This window comes from Papaver somniferum, chromosome 6 (assembly GCF_003573695.1).
Source record: "Papaver somniferum cultivar HN1 chromosome 6, ASM357369v1, whole genome shotgun sequence".
NCBI classification, from domain to species: domain Eukaryota; kingdom Viridiplantae; phylum Streptophyta; class Magnoliopsida; order Ranunculales; family Papaveraceae; genus Papaver; species Papaver somniferum.
Genome location: NC_039363.1, coordinates 145,185,532 through 145,198,423, shown reverse-complemented (window position 1 = coordinate 145,198,423; position 12,892 = coordinate 145,185,532). Strand labels below are relative to the sequence as shown.

The window sequence follows — 12,892 nt, the reverse complement described above, 5'->3', positions numbered from 1 at the left end:
CCTGTGGTGAGAAAGGAAATAATCTTAGAGGTTCCAAAAGTGTTAACTTCTCAAGGTAAGCCTGTTATCACTACAAAAAGACAAGTTTCATGGCAAAAATGATGCTGGGAATAGGGGCCCTGCACCCCCAATACCTCCTTCCAAATGAGAGTTTTATACTGGAATGTCAGAGGCTTGAGGAGAACTAAAGCCAAAGACAAATACAGAGTTTAGTTAAGAATTTTAGGCCTTCTTTAGTTTGGTTAATTGAACCAAAAGTTAGTGCTACTTCTAAATATTCCAGAATACTGAGGATAATTGGTATGAAGTGTAAGATAATTCATAATAGTAGTGATGAGAGAACGAGTAATATTTGGCTATGCTGGATGATGTCATTTTGTAGTGGTAAGTAAATTGTTCGTTTCTCGGACTTGTTGAGACTGATTTCAGATTTAAAAATAGAAAACAATAAAAATAAAGAAAATATATACACAAGGTTTGTCACAATGTCGAGAGATTACTGAGACTCAGGATTCCACCAAACTTCATATCATGTGGTTCAACAATCAATTCTTAGACAATTATAGCTCTAGTTTATTGACTCTAATTCTTTGTCAGGGTAGATTTTAAAAAGATTAACTGTATGTCACTAGAATGATGCATCAAAAGCACTTAGACCAAGCATACATCATCATACGAAAACTAATTAAGAAAAATCATAAAACGATTAAATTAATGCAAAAGTCATAAAAAGAATTAAATATAATTACCACACACATGAAATATGGCTTTCTCCGTCATCCCAGTGTTGGGGTTTAGCTCCTCATATCGAAAACACGTTCAAAAGATTTTTCCATTGCTCATAAGGTGTTTACAAAGGTGAATAGACTCAAAAGGAATAAAACAGTTCAATCGCAACGTCTATATGCGTTGCAGAACGACTGTTACAAGGGGAACAACAATAATAAGACTGCGGTAAATAAGTTTGTCTTCTCAGTCGTAGTTTTCGCGACCGTCTTCGCTGGTTCAATGTTCTTCGTGCCCTTCTTCTTTGGCAGCAGCAGAGAACTTCTTTGCAATTATTTTTCTTCGTTCCTGAGCCTCTTGTTGGCTCCCCAACTCCACCTGCAGCTACCCTAACACCTATGCTCGGTACCCAAACTCTCCACAACCCCCTGAGAGTCTAATCGATGCTTTAATGTATATCACATGACCAAAAAATCCGAGAATATTTTCTTCTCTTTCCCCGGAAGTTTCGGCCTAAATTCTTTCCTTAATTATCTCTTATACGCGTCCTCCAAGTTATCTGATCTTTCCATCCTCTCCGTAGATTACCTACGAACTCGATAGACTCAAATCTCCTCATAATATCTTCTTCCAGGACGAGTACTACATGCCCTGTTTTATCGAGGAACATATAACAACTTCCCTTTTTTTCACGATTCTTACCCAACTACCAACCCTGTTCGGACATAACAATTCCAGCAAATCAATACCAGTCCATATCCGGGTCCAAATCCAAGAAAATATCGACCCAAAATCCTTCCAAAGTAATACACGGTGATTGTATGGTTACGCAGGTAGAGTTGTATTTTCCCGCCAAATTTCAAATAGGAAACGATGAAGTGTCCCTATCCAACTCCAGGGTTCCTTTAACACTTGGGGTGTCCTGGGTGTAAATAGCAAGTGGTTTCCCCTTAGTAATTTAGTACCCCTTATCCAAAATGGGGGTCCGTATAGTAATTTTCTCCCACGAGCGCAAATACCACTTTTCGAGCCAATTTTCCCGCACAAGCTTATTTCTCCAAAAACACCTACAAAGACACAAAAAGCCATAATAAATACAAAATCGAGCACTAACAATATATACAATTGAGATTATATCAGACACAAAAATGTGTCTATCACTGGAGTGCATCCATCTCTGATCCAGTGGTGGTTTCAACAACAAGGCAAGCAATTACAGTTAAGATGGGTGAAGTAATGGTGACTGGTGTGCATGGTGCTAACCTAACTATATATAGAAGAGAATTATGGCAAGAACTGGAAGCAATGAGCTCTTTTAATCTTTCATGGCTTGTCATTGGAGATTTTAATGTTGTTCTTAGTATTGATGAGAAAAAAGGTGGCAGAGTCCTCTAAGAATTTCAATGTTGGAATTTAATAATTGTATTAATTCATGTGGCTTAATTAATGCCCCGAAGTCTGGTCTGGAATTCTCATGGTGCAACAACAGAGCAGGGATGACAAGAATACTTTGCAATTTAGACAGGGCAGTGTATAATGATAAATGGTTAGAAATATATCCAAACTAGGAACCAGAGGGATTTCTGATCATAGCCCACTGTGTGGAGCACATACTTCAATTCCAAAGCCTCATAATACTCCTTACAGGGAATTAAAGGTCTGGATAACACACAAAGATTTTCTGAAAACTCCTATTTTTATTATCATGACAGAGTTTAAAAGTTTGAAGTTAATACTGAAGAAGTGGAATTGGGAAGTATTTGGAGATATAAGTGCTAAACTTTTCAAAGATGATAATGATGTAATGTAAGAAGCATTAGCATCTGACAGAAATTCATATGATACAAAATTTTTGAATGATCTTGTTACTTCCAGAGGAGTGTAAGAAATTATTACAAGCTAACATAATGCAATTATTTTCCAGAAATCAAGAACTAAGTGGCTGAAAGAAGGAGCAACAAATACAAGATACTTCTACATTATAATGAAGATCGGTCAAGCTCAAAACTCAATCACTGAACTTGAAGATGAGAATGGAAATATTGTATCCTCACGACAAGAAATATCAGAAATTTTAGTAAGAAATTATGCAGATAAATTCAAATTTTAAGAAGTCCAAATTTCAGATAACATAACGAGGGAAGTTCAGAAATTCTTTCACAAGGAGATAGAGCTATTATTGATTTAATACCAAGTGCAAATGAGATTAAAGCTGTTGTGTATGATCTTGATCCTGACAGTGCTCTAGGACCTGATGGATTTGGAGGCTGGTTCTATAAAAAATGCTGGGAAATCATTGGGCAAGATGTGATAGCTGTAATTCAATACTGCTGGAAAGGATGCTACATACCTAATGGATTAAACTCCAATTTCTTGGTATTGATCCCTAAAACTCATAATGCAAAGAAAGCTAGTCAATTTAAACCAATTGGTCTCTCAAGCTTCTTTTTTAAAATCTTCACCAAAATTATTACTATGAGAATTAGTAGCTTGATCAATAAAATTATATATCCTAAGCAGGGTGCTTTTATAAAAGGAAAAATTATTCAAGAACAAATATTCTTAGCGTCTGAAATGGTGAATGAAATAGTGAATGAAATGGAAATAAATAGAAGAGGTGGAAATGATGGGATGAAAATAGATATTTCACAAGCTTTTGATTCTCTTAGTTGGGAGTTCTTATTTAAAGTTATGCAGAAACTTGGTTTCTCTGACAAATGCATATGTTGGTTAAAAGTGTTATTCAGATCAGCAAGAATATCAGTTATGATAAATGGAGGTCCTTCTGGTTACTTCTCTGTGGATAGGGGCTTAAGACAAGGAGACCCATTGTCTCCCATTCTTTTTATTACTGCTGAAGATGTATTAAGTAGAGATTTATGGTGGAGAATAAGTTAATTCCATTGGTAAATAGGAATTGGGTATGTCCAACTCACTTTTTTTTTGCAGATGACATGTTTTTATTTTGCAATGGAGATAGAATAAATGTGAGAAGATTAATGCAAACACTAGCTGACTACTAAATATCCTCTGGTCAAACAGTAAGTGTAATCAAGAGCAAATGCTTTATAGGAGGTACAACACAGCTCAGAAGAGAAGTAATAACTGGAGATTGTCAAATTTAGTTGGAAAGTTTCCCAGATAAATATCTTGGTGTAATGTTATTCCATGGCAGAGTGAAGACAAACCATATATGGGAAAGAGTGATTTTAATTAAAACAGTTCTCAGCAGCATACCCATATACAACATGTCAATCTACAAATGACCAAAGAGGGTGATAAGAGAATGTGAAAGAATTATCAGGAATTTTCTTTGGACTAATGATCCAAGTTCAAGAAAACTTGTCACTTTAAACTGGGAGAAAGTTTGTGTACCATTTGAAGAAGGAGGACTGGAAATTAGGAGTTTGGAAGTGATTAACAGAGTTTTATTAATGAAACTTGTCTGGAAGATTCAACAAGGAAATGAAGAATGGGCTCTTTTGTTTCAATCCAAATTCAAGATGAAAAATGGTGAATGGATTACTTATCATAAACAATTATCTATTTGGCTGGGATTAAAGTGGGTAATGTCAGATGTCAAAACAAATTCCAAATGGGTGGTGGGAGATGGAGAAGATGTTCATGTCTGGAATGATATATGGATTAAAGATAAAGCTCTGAGCACATTATTTATAGGCAATGAATATATTCAGCAACATAAAAATCAGAAAGTTAGCTCTTTTATCACTAATAAAGAATGGTACATTCCCTCTGAGATGCTATGTTTTTTTTATACTCGTGAGTTGCCAGTAATAAATGGAAGAAAAGACAGGCTTATATGGAGTGGGACTATCACTGTGGCTTCTGCAGCTCAACGCATAAGAGGTAAATACCCTGTCTTGAATACTTATAAAAAAAATATGGAAAGCCTGTGTACATCCAATAATATCCAGCAATGTGTGGAAGCTTGCTAGGGGAATTTGTGCAACTGATATAAAGCTCAAAACAAAAGGATTTCAAATGGCTTCCAGATGTTATCTGTGCAATCAAGAAGAAGAAAGTCTTGATCATGTTTTATGGTTTTGTAACTTCAGTCTCAACTTATGGTGTTAGATTTGTGACATTTTCAAATTCAAGAAATTTACTTCCTTCCAAGATGTTTTGGGGATGGCAAACCTCAAGAGTTCAGTGATCCAAGAACTATGGATAGCAGCAGCTTTCATCATTCTAAGAGAAATTTGGTTCACAAGGAACATAGTGGTGTTTGAAGAAGAATCTGAAAGTATTGATCCGGTAAAGAATAAAATCATATTTCTGACAGGAGATTGTGAACATAGATTAAAGGGAAAGATGAGAAATGCAGCATATGATCTCCAGATATTAAGCTTCTTTGGTATTAAATATAGACAAACTTATAATTGCACAGTGGTAGAAGTATTCTTCACTCTTCCTAAGCCCCTTAAAATACTAATATGCTGTGACGGTTCTAGCAAAGGAAATCCAGGATTGGATGGATATGGTTTTGTAGCAAGAACGGGAGGAAGAGGAGATTTTTCGATAGCAGTTGCTGGTGGTCTAGGGGTTGCCACTAATTACTTTTCAGAAATAATGGCCATAGTATGTGATGGGGAATGGGAAATGCAACATCAACATATGGAGGTAGTTTTCAAATCTGGTTATAAAGATGCAATCCTTTCTTTCCAAAAAAATGATTTGCCATGGTTTATAACTGCTAGATGGAACAAGATATGTGACAGCATCGGATGCATAGATTTTGTCCACTGTTATAGAGAAATAAACTTTACTGCTGATAAAATGGCAAAGGAAGGTAGTGGAATGAGTATGGGCAGTGTCAAATCTGGTTCTAGAGTTCCCATTTCAAACATACTACAGGTTTTGCTAGTAGATTTCATTTTAAGTATATAACCTTTAAAGGTTTTTTTGTAATATATTTTGTATTGATCACTGATTAATAAAATTTTACATTGATTGAGCAAAAAAAAAAGATTAGATTCAAGCTAATATCTTTGAACCGTTAGATTGAACTTAGCTTGTTATACACAAATGAAATGTTCATTCATTTAGATATGGGTAACCATACCTAAACGTGTACACTTGGTTGGCTCAACAATAGTTAACCAAAGTTAGCCATATGAACACTTTCATATCAACCTTGTTCATCTTAATCACAACTAGTGCAAATGACTCAAATGAAACTAGTTATAGAGTTGTTCAATTGTTTATGTTCTCATAGAAGTATACAAGACATAATTGAAGCAAAATCGATTTTGATTCACTCAAATCCATTCATGAACATTGTAGCCACGGTTTGCAAAATATTGTATTCCTTATTATGTGAATGTATTTGTTCATGAAAAAACCGATTTTAGAACTTAACCCACTCAAGTATGCAAACGGGTAAGCATACTTAGAGTTTCGGACTTGGTATGTCCGCCAGCATGCGAACAGGTATGCATACTGTCGTTCACGACCGAACTCAGTTGAATTAGTATGCAAAAGGGTAAGCATACTAATTTCCCGGACCTGAACTATAAAACCAATGCGTATATGGGTATGCATACTGTTCCCGGACTTCAACTGTTAAACCAGTACGCATACGGGTATGCATACTATGGTTCCTAGACTTGGAATAACTTGCAATAGTTAGCATACAAGTACGCATACTGTGCTATATCCAACCAATGGATAATTGTTCTAAACTCTATTTTAATCATTGAAACATTCTTAGAAGACGGGAATAGCTGTCTCACACAAACTATTAGCTTCAAAGCAATTTTCAAGTGATCAATAGATCAATATGAAACATTCCGAGTCTACATCAAATGACTGTCTCACACAAATCATGTAAGATATTACCAGGCTATTTTCACATGATCATCTTTTGACTTTCGTCAAGAATAAAAGATGAACTTGGTTAAAGCGAAAGCTTACCAACACATATTTCGAGAAATATGTAAGCGAGTTAAACTCAACTCGAAATATCAAATGTGTATAAAGTAAAGTTTATATAGTTATACGAATTTTGTCTTAATAGAAGATAGAATAGAAAGAGACTTCTAAGTGATAGATGATTTCAATTCTCCACATACCTTTTGTTGATGAAGTTCCACAAGCTCCCCTTAGTAGTTCTTCGTCTTCAATCGATGAACGCCGTGAAGTCTAAAGCTCAACTACACATTTTATCCTAATCCGAGACATAGCTATAAGTAGACTAGAAATTAAGACTTATAGTTTTGGTAACTAAAATTGACAAACAAGCTTGAGATAGCAACGCTTGCGAGTTCGACCGAGCAGTGCTCTAACATAGTCAGTCGGTCTTGTACCGTAACAATTGTCAAGTAAATACCTTATTGTTGTATTTTCTCGACTTTTTCCATAGACGATCATACTTGGTATCAGACTTATATGTTGAAACGAAAAGATTGTGGTGTATTTGGGTACCCTCGTCATTTCAACACAAGGTTCAAGTATTTTCCTTCGATACTCAAGGCGAGATCTCGAAACCAAAACTCATATATTTTTTTAGGATATTCAAAAATATATGCTTACCATATCCCAGAGGTTTGCATATCTCCGGTTTTTATATTAGTAAAGTATTTTTTTTGAAGCATTAGTAAAGTATATGTATGTGTGCGAGCTAATATTAGTTGACAATTAAGAGTGATTTCAGTTTACGAGTTGGAATACAGTTGTTATTATATAATTTCAAAAAAAAATATTCTTCGTATATCTTTGAGAATTTCGGAAATGGAAATACCTTGTCTTTCACTCAAGCCTTGGTCCTAGCATTATAAAAAATGGAGAATTTATTCTTACGAACTCATCCCTTGACACATTACCTAACCGTTTTTATGGGAAGCCAACTCGTCGATAGAGACGAGTAATTTAATTAGGTGAAATCTCTTGTGTTGCCTTCATTTGAAGTCTTCTTTGGAATCGAGAATCTTTTAGTAGTACCGTTGGTCGGAAACTAAATCGTAATGTTATTTTATTTTTTTAATATTGATTTTTGAATAATGGTATAATTTTTCTAAATAAATCAGACTTGGTTATTCCATGATCCTTCTCTTCTTATATAAGGACACCCAAGTTTTTTTGAGGATTGATTATTACAGATCTTTTGATTTAAGATCTATGGATAGAATTCGTGTTTATCCAACGATAACAGACTCCGTTCTATGTGTTATTGATCATTAATAGAAATCAAGTTGTTTGTGCAGGTTATACTTCGAAGATTTGACGACCAAAAGACTTTTTCTTTTTGGTATTTTGATCCATGTGATACTTCGTTTACACTTGATTCGTTGGGATCCAAACAAGCAGTTTATTTTGGTAGACATCAGATTTGTTGAAACATAAAATAGATTATGTAGTTGTTTCTTTCTATATTGTTTGGATAAAGTTTTTCACTGAGAAATATTATTTTATAATCTTTTTCTTAGTTTGATCCTTGACCAAAGGAATTTATATTAAATAAACATAAGACTTTATATTCAAAATTATGCCTGATCGTTGTCGGATTTGGGAGGTATACAATGAGGTGGTTATCGAAACAGGTTAGTCCTTTACTGTTTCGGGTTATGATCCAGAGGAGTTGAGAGCAAAATTCCTCATAGCAGATGAAGCGATTTGAGATAATTGACTCTATCTTGGGATTCATTTGCATAGACCGGATTGGTTGTAGGTGCATGACACTGAAGGAACAGAGCAACTAGTAGTAGTTTACTTGGTCTCAAGTCTCAATTATACGAATTTGCGGTAGCCAATTTGTATAACAACTTAATTCTGAGATATTCAAAACTAGACTAGGTCCCCGGGTTTTCTTGCCAAACAATTCTCCTCATTAGCAAAATTTTGTGTGTCATGTGATTTACTTTTACTTCCGCATTATATTGTTTATATTTATAATTGAAGTATATACACTTGTATGTTAATCAAAACTTGGCACAATCACATAGATTGGTTCGGTCATGAAGGTAAACTGTATACCAAGTTACATCTTGTTGAAGTAATCTTTTGGTAGTTATTGATTTTGTAGGATTGTACAAGGTACGTCTATAGTAGGTTGATAGGAAAAGATAGAGGTGCACTTGGTATCCTAGTCATTTCAAACCAAAACGGTATTGGTATTGTGTTGCGTGATCATATAGGTCATTGTGGAGACATCAAAACATATGTAGTTGAGTCTCAAGCCCTCAATAGGGAAAATGCGTGGGAGTTCGTGAAGTATTAAGCTTGGCTAAGTCAATGCAACTCTACAGAGTTCAAGTGGAAACATATGCAAAGTTATAGTTATTTCAAACAATAACAAGTGATGTTCCTCTGAGTCATTGGGAGAGCATAAACATCATCAAGGAATTAACCACCTTTTATTAGAGCTTCATTTATGTTATTTTTCTTTTGTGAAGATGAAGACAATCAAGTAACGACACAATTTCTAAAAATGTTTAAGAAACTACAAGTAATTTTGAAAATAATGATTGTTTTTCTTCTCTAATTTGCTACTTAGAAATCGGAACTCTATTCTTTTAATTAATAAATGTTTTTTATGAGTAGAAAAGAAATTTTGAGGAAATGAAATGGGTTTGTATAAAATTTTGGGATGTGATATACAACGGCTACAAAACCCTACCGTAAACGGCTAAGTGATGACCTATCGGTCATCTGTTCAATAGTTGCTCGATAGTTGCTATGCCTCTGGATAATTATTATCCTTTTTGATTTTGCTATATGGTAGATCTTTATTTATCGATCCACGTGGCTTTTAAAAATCGAAAATTTGGAAACGGAATTTCCCTTGAAAATAAAATAAATAAAGTTGCAAATTAAGTGGCATGGCATATATTACAGTGTGATGACGACTGGTAGTTAACACGCCGTTTTTAGACAAAAAGGAGAAAACGAAGGCATTGACAGTAAGTGTTAGGTTCAGACCTAAGCGGTTAGACAGACCCAACACACCTCATTAAATCTAGGGTTTTTGTAAGACACATTTACTGTGTCAGACCACTAAAAAGAGTACAGTAGTAGTAGCAGTACTTTATAGATTAAAATTTTCGGCAGAAGAAGAAAAGAAGAATTTACAAAACAAAAATTCTTTTCTATTTTTTAATTCCAGAAACCAATCATTCACTTCCAGCGAATTCTAGGGTTTTACAAAGACTACTTGTCTTGCGCCGATTAATCGCTTTCTAATTTTGATTTAGCCAAAAAAAAAAAAGAGAAAACTTTCCTCAAGGTTTTTAATTTTGATGGCTTATCACTCGATTTCAGGTGGTCCTGGATCATGGTCAGGATCAAGTTCTAATTCAGGTCTTCAGTTCCTGAATTCCCCTTTTGGTGATACTACTTATACTAAGGTATTTGTTGGTGGATTAGCATGGGAAACACAGAGTGAAACTTTACATCATCACTTTCAACAGTTTGGTGAGATCTTGGAAGCTGTTGTTATTACTGATAAGAATACTGGAAGATCAAAAGGATATGGCTTTGTAAGTGTATTTTTTCATCTTCTGTTGTGGGTTTATGTTACTTTTTCATAATCCTGATCCAATACTGACACCTGTGCTTGTTTTTCTGGTTATTAGGTTACTTTTAGTGATCCTGAAGCTGCAACTAGGGCTTGTTTAGATCCAAGTCCTGTTATTGATGGTAGGAGGGCTAATTGCAATTTGGCTTCGCTTGGCCGGCCTCAGCAATCTCCGCAGCCAGTCGGTATAATTCTTCAAAACCCATGTTGTGATTTTTGTTTTTGTTTTTTCGTACTTTTCAGTTTCGATTCGCTTGGAAATGACTGTTACCCTTGAATTTGGATGATGAAATCATTTTTCTTGCTATTTTTTAAAATATTTAAGCTTATGAAATTTGCTTTGATTTATAATTGAACCAGGTACTTTGTCGTTACAAACTGATAAAACCAATTTACTGTATATCCTTGAAGCTGATATACCTTGCCGTTTGGTTTGCTTCCTACAGGAACCATGAGGGCAGTAACTCCCTTCTACGGTGGAGTGCAGGGTCTCCGTGTGCCGTACATCGCAAACCCCACTTACACCCAATCGGTTCCATACAGCTACCAACAAGGGTTGCCATACCCTCCATATGTGTGAGTCATGGCTTCCTCAAACAGAGTTTTCTCTTTAATTCCGACTCCTGGATTCCATTTGGTTCAATTTAATTGCCTCCCATGTAAAGCATCATTTTATTTATTTTTGTAAGGTTTGAGGCCTCATGAAGTTTTATAGAACGTACTTAAGCTGTACATGTTTCTTAATGTGTTTCTATGTGTTGCAAGGAAAACCTTATTCTTCTTCCTCTCAGTTAATGAAATGTTCTCACTTGGATGCTGTAATTTTCTTTTATCTGCAGATACACAACATATGGATCAGAATACGCCTACCCTCAGGTTAGAATCTTCAGAATCACGTCTGGTTTCTCATTGCACTTTTTATTTGGGAAGGATAACGACGGCAGCACTTGGTTATTTTCCTGCCATATGATTTTCTCAAAAGTTGACCGTTCTTTTCTCCAGGGTCTCTATAGTCCTAATATGGGGCAGCATTACCTTCAGATGCATGGAATGCCAGGGGCTGTTAACTCGACTATATATCCATATGGTCAATTGCGTCAACCTCTTTCTAGCCCTCGTGCGTACACAGCAGTTCAAGGTTATACAATGCCAGGACATCATCTAGTGCAATTTGGCGGTTACAATGTTGATGGGATAACTGCAGCCCGTGTTCCTACGCTTACAGTGCCATATCCCACAGGCAAGTATATCTTTGTGGGATCATATCTATTCACAAGTTGATTCATTGATTTGTTTGTGGTGGTTTCTTAGAGGGGAAGGGAGGTGAAATAGTAGTACTTTTCACATTTAGAATGGTAAGCTGTAAGCATGCATCCTTATCTGGCTAATGAGATACTCTGAACTACAACAGCTTGTGAAGACAGTTTTTGCTCCAAATGCTTGTTTCATTTATAATTTCAACTGAGTACTTGCTTAGAATCTGAATTAGGTTAGTTGATTGATATTATCAGTTGTAGCGGCACCACTACCAGCACAGCCTCGGTTTATAGTTCCTGCTCATTCTCCTAAGTTAACGCATGATAGCAGTTCTGGTCAAACGACAAATTGAGGGGTAGATTTGAGATGAGTCGCATCTTGAGGTAGAATAATGTTCTGTTACTCCTTACTACAATTGCCAATGTGTTTGATTTTCATATGTTTCTTCTATGTTTGTTTTTGCAGGTGTCCTTTAATTGCAGCTAAGGCTAAGAGCACCAGTTCTGCTACGTAAGTGGCAGGCTTCAAATTCTAGCCTGCAAGTCATCATCTTTGCATTCTAAAAGGTAAACTAATACTTGAATCTGTATAGTAGGCATGTGACGTCTTTATGATGAGATGGTCCTCCCCTGTGCTAGTAGGAGGAAAACATCAGTAGCTTATCCTCTAACTACGGATAAGCTATTTTTAATTTTGCAGGTCAGTTCGTAGTCATGGTCACTGAGATACCTCAAAGTCAGATGTCGGAGTCACTTCAAATTCTGGAGGAGCCAGAAACAGGGAAGAACCCAAATTCTGCGGTAGTGTCTGTAAAAGCACTCATGCCCTGCCAGGAATCAAAATGACTGGGCGGAGATAATATTTATCGCGACAGCTAGGGATGCTGGAAGCTGGTTTTCAGCAACCTTTGATGATCTGAAGTGAGTACTTCAAAACACATTGGAACCAAAATATGGTTTCTGTTGGTCTTGAGGCCCAGGAAGGAAACAGGGTCTTTCATAGAGTCTGTTATCGTATATCTTTTTGTCTTGTTGGGGGAATGGAGAAGGGTCTGTGTTCTCTATGTAACAACTCATTTGTAAAAGCGTAGCAACAGTAGTGTTCATTTCAGGGTCTGCGTGGGTGGTGTGTGCATGTGCATGTTAAGGGCTCTGGCTGTTGGGCAAGGTGTTTCACAGTTCTTTGTGTCTTTTAACTAAGCATGAAACAACTGACGGGAAATGGAATATATATAATTCAGTTCTGAAAATATCTATTTTCAACATGTTTTGCTATTTTAAATTTTTCTCTTCTACGTGTGGTATACTAATTTCTAAGAGAAGCAGCCTAGTGAAACAAGTACAAGTTGTAAACAATTTATACTGCAGGGTTGTGCTT

The 12,892-nt window shown here is 35.8% G+C and overlaps 1 protein-coding gene across 2 annotated transcripts; it reads left to right on the top strand.

Annotated features, from left to right (window-relative positions):
- The first annotated feature begins 9,722 nt into the window (after positions 1–9,722).
- Positions 9,723–12,777, top strand: LOC113289679 (RNA-binding protein 38-like). 2 transcript variants are annotated; one of them, XM_026539008.1, is made up of 8 exons: positions 9,723–10,220; positions 10,317–10,443; positions 10,705–10,834; positions 11,098–11,134; positions 11,261–11,498; positions 11,770–11,898; positions 11,981–12,081; positions 12,215–12,777. In XM_026539008.1, the coding sequence occupies exons 1-6, from the start codon at positions 9,981–9,983 to the stop codon at positions 11,865–11,867; spliced, it is 870 nt and encodes a 289-aa protein (XP_026394793.1). In that variant the 5' UTR covers positions 9,723–9,980; the 3' UTR covers positions 11,868–11,898; positions 11,981–12,081; positions 12,215–12,777. The 2 variants fall into 2 exon arrangements, with proteins under 2 accessions (XP_026394793.1, XP_026394794.1); XM_026539009.1 differs by lacking the exon at positions 11,770–11,898 and having other exon boundaries at positions 9,724–10,220.
- Positions 12,778–12,892: the final 115 nt, after the last annotated feature.

What these genes read in the sequence shown, in the direction of transcription:
- LOC113289679 (XM_026539008.1), top strand. Translation starts at nt 9,981, where the DNA reads ATGGCTTATCACTCGATTTCAGGTGGTCCTGGATCATGGTCAGGATCA. An exon ending in TTGCCATACCCTCCATATGT is followed by an intron (nt 10,835 to 11,097) that starts GTGAGTCATGGC and finishes TTTTATCTGCAG; the next exon opens with ATACACAACATATGGATCAG. An exon ending in CAGAATACGCCTACCCTCAG is followed by an intron (nt 11,135 to 11,260) that starts GTTAGAATCTTC and finishes TCTTTTCTCCAG; the next exon opens with GGTCTCTATAGTCCTAATAT.